Genomic DNA, 15,268 nt, shown 5'->3' with positions numbered 1-15,268 from the left:
TCTTAGACTCTCTCCAGTTATTTCAGTGAGTCATTTTTTATCACAATGGCCTGTGTAAATACAGTAAATCCCCCAAATTTATTGCTTTCCAGCTGCCTTTCAAGGCTTTGAGACGTGAAATTCGCATAGTTACACCAACATCCACTGGATTTTAGGATTCGTCAGTGCAGATATAGGACAGATTAAGCGACTGTCCAATAAATGAAGTTCTAAGTTTTCAGCCACACCGGAGAGAATCAGTCTAGTCGTTCCGCTCCAGATGTACTAACCTTGGTTGCACGGTTTTTGCTAAGCTTTGCGTTTCATATTCATCTCTGCTGCTTTCTGTGCCAGACTGCTCCTGTGTCTGGGTGCCGGTTCAACTGAGCACAAAAAGTAAATCACCAACAAAGAAAGTTTCGCACCTGTTCAGCATTTTCTTTCCTGCACAGCGTCCAATACAATAAACCGACTTCAGCAATAACTTTAAAGGACCATTCTTGGGTTTTTGTATGATTTATGCTATATAGACTATCCTAACTGGTACCACTACCCTCATAAATGGGTTATAATAAGGTTAATAATTGTAAACAAGTTATAACACAACTCATAATTTGGTAAAATCCAGTTAGTAATTAATCCTACTAATGAGCTGCCAACATTTATAACAGGTTAAAAGGAGCCTTACTGTTATATGTAAAATGGTGTATGCTGAAAATGTCAGGTACACAATATTGCCAAAACCTCAGTGTATGAATCTAATAATTTGTTATGTTAATTTGGTGCCAAATGACACTTTTTAACTATTAAGATATGTTGACAGTGCTTAAATGGACAAATACCCACTGTATATATGGAAAAGACAAAGTATGCCAAGTAAGAAATGAGATCTTATTTATTATTATTATTTAGGCCTATGGTAAAGTGGTACTGTTTTATACTATTTAAATTACAGTAACAATTTCCCATCCTAGACTTGACTTCAAAACTTGCCTGAGATAGATAATCCATGCTGAAAATCTAAAAATGTTCAGTTATTGTTGCCTGTTAAAGGAACAATGTGTAGGATTTAGTGGCATCTTGTTATCAGCTTGCAGATTGCCAACACCTTGTGTCACCCTCCCCCACCACACATTTCACTAACAGAGATCACACTATATGTAAAGCATACAAGGTACTTTTTCCAGTTTGCAGTCAGTATTAGGGGAGGATGGGATGGGGGTCATGTACAGTGGGTTTTTTAGGAGTCGAGGGGAGGGATGAAGGGGGCTGGATTGCGTGGGGATGAATGAGGGTTGGTTAGGTTCATGGTTTGGTTGGAGCAGCTCGGAAACCTGGGGTCGAGACTTCTCAGTGAGCTTCAGTGCTTCGTTCCCCTGTGGTTTGCAAACACAGGGAGAACATGCAAACTCTAGGCAGAGGGAACCTGGGACAGTTGAGGTTGAATCTGGGAATTTCTTGCTGTGGGGGAATCGTGCTGTCCGCTGAGAGGGGGAGAGAGGAGAAAAATTTTAGGGGGAAGAGTTGTGAGAACTCTAACAAACAGAACAGGATTAGAGGTGCTTTTACATGCAGGTGATTGTTTACTGAGAAAACAAAGGCGCACGTGCTTTAACAACTTACAAATACAGAGAGAGCTTGTCAATCTAATGTCTAAAGGCAATGAGTTGAATACTTTAGGGGTATAAAAACAGAAGGCTCTCTCACCAGAGCATTTAAGGGACACATAAGGAACATTTAAAAGAAATGCAGTGGAGGACCTCGATGATCTGGCCGGAACATAAACAGAAAGAAGATCCCTGATTCATGGAGGAGCGAGGTCATTCAAAGCAAGTAAAAGAACATTAAAATCAATTCTAAAAGAAACAGGTAGCCAGTTTAGTGTTTTGGGTCATTAGCAAAGCAAAATGCATAACTGCATTATCATTTTTCATTGAAGCGGAAACAAAATTAGATGGAGTGAAATTAATTTCGCCACACACCCCTGTTGTCTTTATTCATGTCTACACATAAGATCTCTCAGTGTGTTTACCTAAGGAGAGAGACACTTCCTACTGGAAAGACAAGATGGCAGATCAGACGGTTACATGACTAGAGGGATTGATGTCACTGTTCTTTGACGCCACCATCGCAGGGGAGATCTCTGTAAATCTCAATTCCTGTGGTCACTTATGTCATCTGGAAAACACTGCAGCAGCCATGAACAGCCCCCCCCCCCTCTCTCTGCAATCAGTATCATTGGCTTGTTGAAAGCTCGATAGACAATCATCACTGCAGACCCAATCCCCTCATCCTCCACCTCCTCACATCAGCCTGATTATGCATGACACCACGGGGGGAAGGGGGATTAGGGTTTCAAGTATGGATGGCTGCTGAATCCACAGCTGCCTCCTGGAGAGATGCAGATTGTCTGCTTGATCCTGCTCTACACCTGCTGCCTGTCTCCTTACATAATATCTGAAAAGTAAATACCAGAAAGATTCCTAAATTGTTAACAGTAAGCCCCTCCAATCCATATCTGCTGTGGCTTCTTTCGGCCTTGATCCGTGACTTTTTTACACCACAAACTCCATGTGAGCCCTCTAAGGCAAAGAGGAATAAAGTGTCCTCCTAACAGGCACCTGCTGTTATACTCAGCTTGACTTGGAAGACTGCAGGGTTTTGTTACAGTTTTATGCTCTGTGCAGACTTTTTACTGCTTACGTATTAAATGCTCCATCTGTATCAGCAAGCTAACAACAGAAAACATGTTGCATCTATGGGTTTCCATGTGTTTGCTTTATTTGTCACATGGTTGTATTTCTTGTCTAGAACATCTCAATTAACCATTCATAAGTCCTGCCTCTTCTGGAACCTCTGTCAACTTTTTCCTAAACTAAAAACAAGAAGGAAGGGACTTTACATCGCTATAAAACATTCTGTGCTCCAGACTTTGGTACCAGTTCTACTGAAGCCTATAGGAAATACAAGTCAATCATACTGTTTGGAGACCAACAGCACTTAAGCAAATGCACGTTTAAAAAAAAAAAAAAAGGCAGTATGCTATGTATTCTCTAGAGGTTGGAGGGATTTCTCTATTTAAGGTAATATATGTTGGGTTTTAGTTTGCTTTCTCATGCATCTCCCATAGAGACAGAGGCATTTAAACCTGCACACCAGAAGGAAAACAATCTATGGCTTGTCAATGACTTGTATTGTGGGATGGGGGCTCTTGTAATCTTTCGCCTGCTAGCAAACAACAGAAAAATGTCTAAAAGCTGCTATATGCTGGGATGTGCTACAAATAAATTAAAGAACCCAGAACTAAGTTTTTATCAGCTGCCAAACCAAAAATAATGCGTCTTTAAGAAGAAAAAAAATAGATACAGACATAAGGCGTCAGCAGGAAACTGTGTGATCCTGACACTCAGTAACATTATGCCTTGTTGCTAATTTGATTATTTTTAAGAGTCAAACAGCTACAAAAAAGTATAGTTTTTTCTAATAGATCTGAAGTTTCTGTGTGTACATTTGAGAAAGAGAGTGCAGAGAAACTCCAATGTTTTTTGAAAAAGAGAGTCAGAGACCTCACGAACAGGACTTCATGACTAAAGAGGTTTGAAGGCTGTTACGACCTCCTGCTTAGTTGTTTCATTATTTTTTGTCACATTTTTAAGGTGTTGGTAGTCCAAATATTTCTTAAGATGTTATGTCCCTTTAAAAGTGTTTCAGTAATATATGTGCAGTACCCTTGAAATTTATGGGTTATCCAAAATATCACCAACCAAAATTAAATGTTCATACATTGCTGATGTAACCACGGTTTAATCTGCTTGCAAGAATAATGTATAAATTGTGGAAGAAGATAGGAGGAATGTATTTCTCTCAGCATGAATTATACACTTTACCTCCCTTGAGGATTTAAAGTTTACCATTTGTAGCATGTGCTTTAAACAGGAATTCTTAAAATACAAGGTCAGCCCATATTAATGTGAAGAGCACAAGAATACTAGAAAGAGTGAAACTTTTATCAGATTTAACTGTGGACAGACTTCTGAAGACAACTGAAGGATTTTCCTCTACATTTCCAGAATAAGAAAGATCTGACCTGTTGCATTTAAAATAAGATGGATTCTTTCTTGATATTCTACATTATTCTGCATGCATGTCAAGTTTATAACCTTTAAAAAAAATGCAAATAATTCAACAGTTAGTACAATAAGATTGTTTCTTTACTTTATTTTAGTTTTGAAATAGAAATCCACAGACGTCTGTCTACGGCACTTATATACCAACCAAACCAGGTCAGTGTGATTTTTTAAAAAACTCTCAAGCTATTTTTGTGCAAAGATCACATTAAATATTTTTTAACAGGGTGGACGTACAGAGCAAATCAATAGAAAGATATTGGCTGAAGTAAAGGTTAGAGAGTGGAGAGATTAATTCATAATTAAAGGACTGTGAGAACAAAATCACGTCAGACAAATATCACTGGGATACCAAAAAACACAGAGCTACGGTGCAGCTACCGAGCGAGATTATATCACCGGATTGTTTTGTCTGAGTTGGCCCGGGAAATGACTCAGAATGATGTTCAGGAGGAATTCAGCAGAAAAACAAGTCCTGGGTCCAAAAAAAACCCCCAAAACAAAGAAGTCCTATGTCCAAAAAAACAAAGTCCTATATCCAAGACAATTAATTATAGTGTCTTAATGATTGCAGTATGCAAATACCATCTTAAATACACTTCCAGGCCTGTTGAATGACAAATAACCATGATAAAATGAAAACCCTGTGGTAGTTTGTACTATCACATAGGCCTATATGCTACCTATTGTTCCATAATCACATGATATAAGATGGTCTCTGAATAATAGATGCCATTAAAAGGCCATAAAACATTTAGCAAATCATATCATAATTGCAAGTAATCCAACCTATCTAGCTGTTTGGTCAAGCTACCACACAATTTCAAATTAACACCACAACATTGTGATTATACCCTAAACTTGCCCATATATACTGACCCAAAGCAAGCTGCAGATCACTATCTACACTTGTATGACAGGGGTGTGCTCAAATTCACCTCAGGAGTGGGAGATAATGGAAGCTGATAACAAGACTAAATCTGTACAGCCATGCTAGCTGTAGCCACACTTATCTCCAGAAAGGTCAGGCTCCACAAATCATCATTCTGCCCCAGGGGGCAACCCTCTGAATAATGCTCTGGTCTATAACAGTTGAAAAATCCAGAAGAGCTACGTGATTGAGTTATTTTATCTGCATTCAAGTTAGGGAGCCAGAAGTTATGTGGTTGGCTGGCAGAAGTCTGTCTTGTGGTTGCTCTGTGTGCTGCACAATGAGGAAGATCCGGCACCTCATGTGCCACTGTGAAGGCAAACACTATCCAGTTCTCTTTAATACATCCAGGGTGGGGAGGCATTAAAATGGCTAAATCTCTGCAAAACAGAAGGTACCCACTGCTACCTTGTTTGTGTTTGTAGCACTAGCAACCCAGTTTGTGACCTGCCATTTTCAGTGAGCAGGCTGCTATTCAATGTTTCATGCAGCGACAAAAAACAGTAACACACAGACTATTTGAACGTATTTAAGTTAAGTGACACTTTCCCCTAAATGCAAACATCAACATGGTGACAATGACAATGCTAAAATGCTAAAGTCTAGCAGGTATAAAATTCAGCGTGTTGAACATCTTAGTTGAGCATGCTAACTTTGGGCTAATTAACACTAAACACAAAGTACAGCTCAGGTTGAACTGCATGGTGGAGCTAGACGAATAGTCAAGCAATCACCAAAGTCAGTAGAAGTCAGTACAAGACAGACAGAAAACTGAAAGCTGTTGATAATGCCCTGTAGATGCTACCTTTGGGCGGAAGGAGTGGGTCACTTTGTGACTGACTTTACCTGTTTTTGGTTCATTTGAAAGCGAACAACAAGATAATGAAATCCAAGAAGGAGGATGTGGACTTTTTAAGCCTTGGCAAAAATTGATTCTCCAAAAACTGCTGCATTGCCTCCTGAAACACAAACTTGTTAGTCATGTTTCTGAGGATGTTATCGACTCAAGTCTGGAGGCCGGTAACTAAAAACACAATCAGATAACTAAAAGAAAACTAAAACTAAATTTCGCTGCATCTTCTTCACTTAAGTGCACCATGTCGTATATACGTTGATGAGTAGATGTTGTGCAGATACAGTCTATACTACATTAAGAAGTCTGTGACTCACAGACTGTGTAGGCATGTGCACATATGCCTTTGTACATTAGTTTTGCCAGCAAATGTATATGTTCTTCAGTGATGACAGTTGAGCTATTTACCTGCTCTGGAATTGGTTAATAATGTTGGGATCCTGAGCGCAGACACAAGGCCTCCCACTCCACCAATCCCTGCACCTCGTTTGAGGTCTGTCAGCCCTGAGTGCCCAATAGGTCCTTTTGGCAGCCCATCCATAGTTTATACAGTACCAGATGGGAACTAATATTAGCACAGCACCATCAATAATCCACCCAGCCATCATGGAGAGATGAGTACTCCTCCATCTGTGGCCTTGAACAGCGTCTGCAGTGAAACATCGATACTGTCATTATGTCTCTGACTGACTATGAAAGAATCAGCGAGATTCAGATTGGCTCTGGTTTTAAAAAGTAAAACCACTGCGGGCCAGATGCTTTTATAAAAGCTTGCTCTTATCCAGCGGCTTCATCACAGGGTTGTGTTTGCTGTCAACCAAACTGCACACAGTCTTTGCTACTCTACACCCAACTGCAAAATTTGCAAGTCACCCCAAATTCAGACTATCGCAAGGAACTGACAATTCAGCTACAAAAAGGACTGCCTGTCTATTGTCTATTGTGTGCAACTGAATCAACCAGAGGGCAAAGCATAGATATGTTACGAACAAAGAAGCAGAATAGAAATGCTTATTTTTGTAATACAAGTCCCACTCAAACATACTATTTGTCTCACGTTTGTTCTTTTGGGATCTGGTTACCCTACTTCTGCAGGATAGATTGAGAGAAATCTAGTGACCTTTCCTTAAGTTTTCCTTAACTTGTGTCAACACTTTAATATGTCCAACACTTGCTGTAGGACAACATTCACCTCAGTCACCTGACATGTTTAGATCTCCATAGTCATATAGAATTTTTGGGACACAATTTCTGCATTCCTACCTTCACTTTCAGGGGTCTCCACCCTAAACAGGAGTGTTTCCTGCCTTTACCTTTCTATCTTTCACTGCTGTACTCCAGAGTAAAGGTAAGTGCCACTGCTCCTGCTGCTGCTCACTCAAACTTATTGTGTAATATGCTAATATTTTCCTGTGTTGTTTAATTTGTGTAGGGCAGGGGTCTGCAACCTTTACTCAAACCTAAACTTCTCTATTTTCCTTTCCTTTTTTTTGGATGTGGCATCTATAGCTAGCTTAGGAAGACTAAGGCTAGCCACCGACAAAATTTTATTAAGTAAGTAAATTTAGCAAGTAAGTAAAAGGCGCAGAGCCGTAGACATACGGTATGACGCACATTTAAGTTGACGAAATATCAAAACTTTTGAAATCATTTTGGTGTATAGGCTACACATGTTTACAATTGGAGAGTATAATAATCCTATAACAATAATGAATGAAAATTTTATTTCCATATCTTTGTTTTTTGTCAAAAGCCACAGGGAGCCACTGGAGAGGGCCAGAAGAGCTGCATGTGGCTCCAGAGTGGAAGGCTGCTGATCCCTGGTGTAGGTGTTAATTGACAGGTAATCACTGACGCTTATTCTTGTTTTTTGTTCTCCAAAACACCATTATAATGATAAAGTAACCATTGTTCTACAAGATTAGACATTACATGACCCATTTTCACCCATCAAGTCAAAACAAACTTTAATTATGTTGTAAACACCTTTCAAAAAGTACTATAGGTGCAGAGGTGTAAAAATCCTCCTCAAAAAGCCAAAGTCAAGGTGTGAAAATGCTCCAATAATAACACCAGACTTCCACAGTTACACTAAACATCACCAACTGTACCACGTTCTTAATTAGGCCATCTTCTTCTCAGGTCACAATTAAAGGTCGTGTGGGTGAGTGTGAAGAGGACGAGGAACATACAGGTGAATAGAGCTGAGAACATTATGGCTGGTGATGATTATGACCAGTGTGAATCCTCAACAAACAGCTTGTGTAGTGACTCATCTGAGTCTGACGCTCTCTGCTGATAAAATCTTCCATTCAAGAATCCACTGCCTGAGTGCCATTTTAATGTGGCTCTAATGGGTTTTCTCTATAGACTTAAAACACCAGCAGAACTCTATTCAGCCACTTCATGGGAAAAATGTCAGTTAAAGAGATCCAAAGTGATTAATAGGCAATAAATCTATAGGACAAGTACTCACAGGAATAATGCAGACTACACAGTATATAGCGTAGCCAATGACACTGGGAAAGGTTGTTGTCATCATCATTCAGGCAGGCTTTTTTTGTTTTGTTTTGTTTACAAAATGTCCTTTTTCCCAAAGTTGCTTTAAAGTTGAAAGTATGTCAAAACTGTACTTAAATTCATGACTCGAGTAAATGCACCTTGTTACTTTCCATTACTGATTATGTGTCTTAGATCTTTCACTCAAATAAAAGTACTAATACCACATTGTAAAAATACTGCAATTTAAGTAAAAGCCCTGCATCCAAAACCGTACTTAGTATCATCAGCAAAATTCACTAATATTTGTGCAGCTTTGTCACAATTCATGTTCCAGCTAAGAGTTTTAGACAGTTTATTTAGCTTATAAAGTAGGAGAATCTTCTCAAAGAAACATTTCATCCTTCAGTTTATCACAAACTCATTTGGAAATACATGGTTTTCGCTGGACAGGAAGAATATGAAAAAAATTTATCTGTAAAGTAACAAAACCTGTCAGACAAATGAAGTGGAGTAAAAAGTATAATAATAGACACTGGGATGTAGTGAAGTAGAAGTTGCATTAAATGGAAATACTTAAGTAAAGTACATGTAACTCAAAGTCATACTTAAGTACAATACTTGAGTAAATGTACTTAGTTACATTTCACTGCTGGTGTGTTTTTTTTATATATATATTTTTTCTTGTAGATATTCCTCTTTATGAATACATTAAATTGTTATCTGTAGTCAAACAATGATATTTATCTGATCAGATATTTATTTCAGTTTATGATTACATTTTTTTAAAGTACATTACACTCTTTCAAAGGGATAATTCACCCCAATATATATTTTCCCCCTGACCTGTGGTGCCACTACAGTAGAAAGTACAGTAGTTCCTACATGAAACTGCAGACAACAATGAGTGTGGATTATCTTTTAGTCCCATTCATTTGAAGAGAATGCATACATCTCTAAGGCTGATATCTTAAAAACCTATAAAATAAAAATAGACAGATAAATAGTACTACAGTCCAGGGAAAAATATGGATGTTTTATTTTGGGGAGAACTGTCTCTTTAACACGGCTATAAGTTTAATATTACAGATAGAAAACATAACATCACTATCCTTCATTTTTATCCTTCATGTTTTTTCTTTGTTCGGATACAATAAAACATAAAACTCAAATAAAACTTGTCTAAGTGAACTGTAGAGAAATATTAACATTATTATTACTATATTTATACACTTAAGAGGGTCACAATCTTCACACACTTTAACTTAATACTGGTCTATTTACTAGTGTAGGCCCACTAAGAAAAGTGCCTGATAAAAGCACAAGAAAATGCCCTTCATCCAACTCCACCACAGAGGGAACAACAACATTTACAGCGCTCTGCAACTCACAAGAGGAGTGACAGAGCTGAAGAACAGGTTTGTCAGAGTATGTTCCCTTTCAGAAAGTTTGTTTCAGTTAAAAACATACTGAGGTGCTGAGGTCATTTTACTGAGCAGAGCTGGGCAGCGAATGGGAACACTGCCTTTTCTTCCACGCGTGTTCTCGGATGACGCTCAGGCCTGTTTGACGAGAAAATATCTGAGAGCTACTGGAGTGAGCAGAAAGCTTCACAGAGCCACGGGCTGGTATGTGGTGTTGCAGCTGAAGCCTTTGCTGCTCTAGCTGATCTCTTCAATACCAGTACAAGTCCTTCTTGTCCACATGCCGTCCTGATAGAGAGGAGACAAAATATCAATGAGTTGTACAAGTTTGCAATCAAGTAAAATGAGTATAATTAAGCTGGGACACAAATAGTATATATTATCTTTTTTACTCAGTAGACTTTCTCAAAATAGGATGCACAGGATGGCAGAGCTTTATAACCGTCGCAATTTAATATCAGTGCCTCTATACGACCTACATAAGCAAACGAGACCATCAGTGACAAGATATTTATTCTTAGCCACCAGCTTAGATTCTCCTTGAAATCAGATGAAACAATTCATGACATTCAGGCAGAAAGAGCGTATGTTTACATTTTCCCTGGCACAGTTACATTAGCCACTTAATAAGATAGAAGAGGAGATTTTTCTTCATAATTTTAATTTTGATGTTATATTTTGTGGTTATTGTGGTGGAAATACTACCACTTTTGTCCCATTAATATGAACGCTCACTGCTTCAACAAATAATAAGATAATGATATGTTGTCTATTGTATAATTACTCCTGATTAACTCTGAATCAGGCCAAAATGTCACATAATGTCCCTTTAAGTTAAATCATCATACAGAATTATTTCTAGGAATGCATCATGACTACAACAAAGTTTGCTTTTTTTAAAGTGACACTTCAGCTTTCTCTCAAGTATTTTTTGTGAACTAGTAAACACTCAGCTGGTACTTGTTGGATAAGTGATGAAGGGACACAAAAACAGGAACACATACCAACATAATAGGGAAGTGTTGGTTAATTAAATGATTAAGTGGAATTCAGCAACCAGTGAAGAATTCAAGTACACCACAGGAATTTAGTGTCACCCTTTAAGTAGTGGGAATAGTCGGTCGAAACTGACGCAGCAGAGGCTGAAATGTCTTAACTTTTAATTGTTGACTGCAATCAGCCTATTGTCAGATAAGATAACATTCACTAATGGCAGTGCCAAATGTTTATCTGTTGTGTCACATCAATTTTGTGCTCAGTAAAAGTTATTGCTTATTCGCAGTTGGACTCGGACAACAGTAGCCAGCATATCCAGCTGCTGTTTCAGAGAGGAAGCCACTGGTTGGACACAACGCTGGTATGCCATGAGAAGCGTCACATGATTTTTATCATTTCTTTGTTTCCCGGCACAAACCAGGGAATAAATAACAACAAAAACAAAAAAGATAACCACAAAAAACATCAGTATTGGCATCAGCTATCAGGCAAATTGTTATTATCTGTATCATATCAGCAACACACTTCCCATAATGCATCTTAGTGTGTCTTTTAGACTTCTATTTACTAATTTGAGCTCTTCAAGTCTAAAGCAGGATAACCCTGATGACATCACTAGGGGTTATTTGGTGGTACCCATAGCAAGTGACCCCTTTAAACCAGGAAATAATTATTGAGAAGGTAGTTTATGATTCACAGATATCTAGAAATCCATTATTAGATACTTCCCCCTTACTAAAGTGTCTGAGTTTAATTAACTTAACTTTATCTACCATAAGGTCAGTGATTCACAGTAGTGTTGATTTTGTGGACCTTATTCTAAAGATTTATCCATTCCTCTGTCTAAGAAGCAGCTATTTTATGAGTTGATGAACATTTTTTAAAAGGTGATTTATTGTAGCTGAAGGTTTACCAGGTTCAAAGCCCACAGCAGGGTCCACAGGCTCTCTAAATCCTTGCGGCACAGTCCAGCTGGGAAGCAGGTCTGGCTTCGAGTTGGAGGCCATGCTGGGTCCCATCTCACCGTTATGCAGTAGGTTGAGAAGGGACGTGGCGTATTGCTGTCCAGTAAGACTCAGCCCATCTGGGGACAGGGAGTAGGCGATGGACGGTAACCCTGATCCCTCTCCTGCCCTGGTAGTGAAAGAGTGCCACGAGTCAGGAGCGTCGTCTGCAGGGCTGAAGGTCACGAGACGTCCTCCTCCAGGAGGGACCTGTGACTCGGAGTAAGGGTCAGCAGCACTCCCCTGACAAGAGCTGCTTTCCTCTGCGGGGGACAAACACAGAAACCGTGTTACGTGGATGAATGGGGCTGATTTTCCCATTTATAGTCAGGAAGGTCATACACTGTTGGTTTTGTGTGCTTACCCAGTTTAATAGTCTTACGGATTTTCTTTGCCTTTGCTGCTGGTGCCTTGGCTTTGCACACTTTGCTGAGAGCACGGGTGAAGTGAGCGTCCACCATGCTGTTGATGTCCCCCTGGAAGTAAGTCAGGATGACATACTGAGAGTGCTTCTCCACCTTCACAGCTATCGGACCGTCTGTTCTGTCCTCCATGGGTCAGCTGTTCCTGAAAACAGAGACAAAACAGGATCAACACTCAGTATTTGTTATACCAGGCTCTCATGTATTTAATCATGAATTATAATAATTATAATTATTACTCCACAAGATCTGCATAAGAACAGAATCCCATTTCAGCTGTACAGTCATACAAAAGATGACTTAATTCATAATTTCCACATTTTCTGTTGTTATTCCTTTGCATATAGTGATGAAAAGGTTTTTATTCTTTCTTTCTCTAGTTCCCTTTGCCTCCATTGATAAATCATGATGACTTTTATTATTATCACTTTTTTTACCTTCATATTTCAGATACTTTACTCACTTAACACTGTATGATGTGTTTACTTTCTTGAAATATTCTCAAAGTAAAATCTTTGGTCTTGGTCTTTTTGTTGCATTTTTTTTGCCACTTAACTCCTTTCACATTTTTCCATGTAGAAATAGGGTGACCAGATCCCAATAAACCAAAAATGTTTGTGTGTTGAGAGATTAAATTCTAATATTAGCTCCTAACATCTCGTAGGCTTTGCCTTCAGGTGGCACACAACAGACAGCCGATAAGCAGTGTCACAGTGTGTTTGTAGCTGTATTTCCTTTTTGTTCTGGTTGTTTCCATCATAATCCATTTAATCCCCATTTGGGCATAGAGTATCAAAGATGGTGACATCTTAACCTGCAGGTGTGCGCAGTCACTGTCCTGCAGTGGCTTGACTTTTGAAAAATAAAGCCAATAAAAATGTGGGACATGGTCTTAATATGTCCTGCGTAGAAATCTAATTCAAATGTGAAATCATTCAGCTCAATTAGGACATGCTCATTCTTACTTTTCATCATTCATGCCTTTCACACTTTCCAAAATATTCCAGAAATGCACTGATTTTTTCACGCTGTTTCGTGCATTTTCAGCTCCCCTCTTTCAGCTAGAAACCCTGTAAAAACTTTCAAATGTACAAAAAACTCGGGGCTTAATCACATTAACTTATCTTTTTCATATCGTTCATACTTTAAACAGTCAGAGTTTTAAGTTTCGTTCAATTTTCAGCCACTCTCACATTTTTACATGAGTGTGTATGGAGCAGAATGTTCATGATGTCATCACGGGGAGAGAAGCTGTAAATTCCACAAAAATCGTTCTTAAACTCGTTCCTAGTCCCACAAATTTCACTTTTCATACATTATTTTTTAATCAAAATGCAGGGAAATTTGTGCTGGTTACCACATGTAAGTATGGAGTCAAACAGACTTATATATTTGTCACTGTGAGCCTCCGAGCTACACGAGTGCCAAGCAGCTGCCATGGACTCCAACAGAAATTTGAGGAGGGAAAAAGAAACTTTTCTAACCTCCTCAGATTGTCACGTTTTTCACACTACACACATTTAACACAGCCCCTTTAACAGAGTCTCTTCTCTCTTACAGTATCTTAACTTAGGCAGTAAGAGTTACTGCCTTTTAGCTGTAAGCAGGAGTCAGAGAGGTGTGTCTGGCCAGGAGTGTGCCAGGAGTCACAAAGCAGCTGCCATCACTATGGCAATATTTGATTACAGCTGGGAACACTCAGCTGATTGAGATGAGCTAATCAGTGCTGTTCTCACTCTTTCAAGTCTCAGCTAGAAACTCAGTTCAAACTTTAAAATATTTCATGCCATTCACACCTCATGAATTCTACTCAACTTTTAAATAACGTTCATAATAATTAGACCTTTTTCACTTTTCTAATTCTTCACTCTCCTTCAGCTGCTTCTTCATAGAAAGTTAGGAAAGCTATGTGGTTTAGCTCTATGTTTTGCATCCGTAATCCCATTCCCAAATTTTCAGCCGTTTAAAGTCTTTTCAACTTTTATCAATTTATTTATACTTAAAACCAGAAACTCTCAAATCTTTTAATGTTCCACATATTTCAAATGAGTTTTATTCGACTTTTAAATCCCTTTTATACTAATTAGACTTTTCCCCAAATTCCCAGCTCTATTTATTCCTTCAGCTGCTTTTTCAATACAAAGTTAAGCCAGCTATGTGGTTTAGCTCCCAGCCATTAGTAAAGCAATGCATTTATCTCCCAGCTTACACTATGTTTTGTATTCTTCATCCCTTTCCAACTCTTCATACATCCTCCTGTCCGTACAGATTAAAGTCACTGATTCAGTTTAGCATCAGCTTTTCAATAAAACTTAAAATATTCAGCATTTTTCATGTGTGATTGATATCATTAAACTTTTAAAGGCAGAAATGCAGTTTAGCAACAGCTTTACAATACTGCAGTTTCTTAAGCAATTGTTTCTCTAGTTTCTTTACCGTTGAGAAGGTGAATCAAATGAAACTCTTCTTCACTGGAGTTGGTTCCCTTCTTGACCTGGATGACTCATATCATGACTGCTGGCATGTCTCTGATTCAGGCTGATTATAGTTATTCTTAGCATGTATGGACATTATACAAACAGTAATAAAACAACCAGTGAGAGTAAAGTACAACTTTCTTTTAGGTCATTTGCATGACTCAGAAATTGTGTTAAATTTTATATAACACTCACAGTGCATTAAAATCAGGTGAGGGGGCCACAGTACATTTACTCCAGCACCAAATGATTACTTCTGGGAGAATCTACTTTGTAATTTGCCAGAAAATGGGAACTGTGGTTGGATATTTAACATAGTGAGGAATATATTGTGTGGGATGTTTAATTAAGAGGGCTGAAATGCATAATGAATGTGTGCTATTTTATCAATGAAAATTACTGAAACTCACATCCATCTCATAGTGGAGATAAAAAATATACTGTGCAGCTAGGCTGATCTGGTAACCCTGTTTGTGAATACAGAACCAAACGATTGCATCAGCTGTATTTTAAGTAACTTGCTTCTCTTACCTGACCTGATGATTGACCAAAGATG

General features: G+C 38.5%; 1 protein-coding gene across 1 annotated transcript; it reads right to left on the bottom strand.

Moving 5' to 3' along the window:
* Nucleotides 1–11,648: 11,648 nt before the first annotated feature.
* Nucleotides 11,649–12,380, bottom strand: vgll1l (vestigial like family member 1-like). The gene is made up of 2 exons (XM_084718377.1): nt 12,178–12,380; nt 11,649–12,076 (listed from the first exon to the last, which is right to left on the bottom strand). Exons 1-2 carry the CDS (start codon nt 12,365–12,367, stop codon nt 11,664–11,666), a joined length of 603 nt encoding a protein of 200 aa, XP_084574503.1. The 5' UTR covers nt 12,368–12,380; the 3' UTR covers nt 11,649–11,663.
* Between the last annotated feature and the right edge of the window lie 2,888 nt (nt 12,381–15,268).

This window comes from Lutjanus erythropterus, chromosome 5 (genome assembly GCF_056507025.1).
Source record: "Lutjanus erythropterus isolate fLutEry1 chromosome 5, fLutEry1.hap2, whole genome shotgun sequence".
NCBI classification, from domain to species: domain Eukaryota; kingdom Metazoa; phylum Chordata; class Actinopteri; order Lutjaniformes; family Lutjanidae; genus Lutjanus; species Lutjanus erythropterus.
Note: the sequence above shows the minus strand (reverse complement) of the source record. Positions and strands in the feature narration are given on the sequence as shown.

Excerpts from the sequence above, each read along its gene's own strand:
- vgll1l (XM_084718377.1), bottom strand. The coding sequence starts at position 12,367 with ATGGAGGACAGAACAGACGGTCCGATAGCTGTGAAGGTGGAGAAGCAC. Across the intron at positions 12,077-12,177 it reads CCGTAAGACTATTAAACTGG|AGGAAAGCAGCTCTTGTCAG; the intron begins GTAAGCACACAA and ends TGTCCCCCGCAG.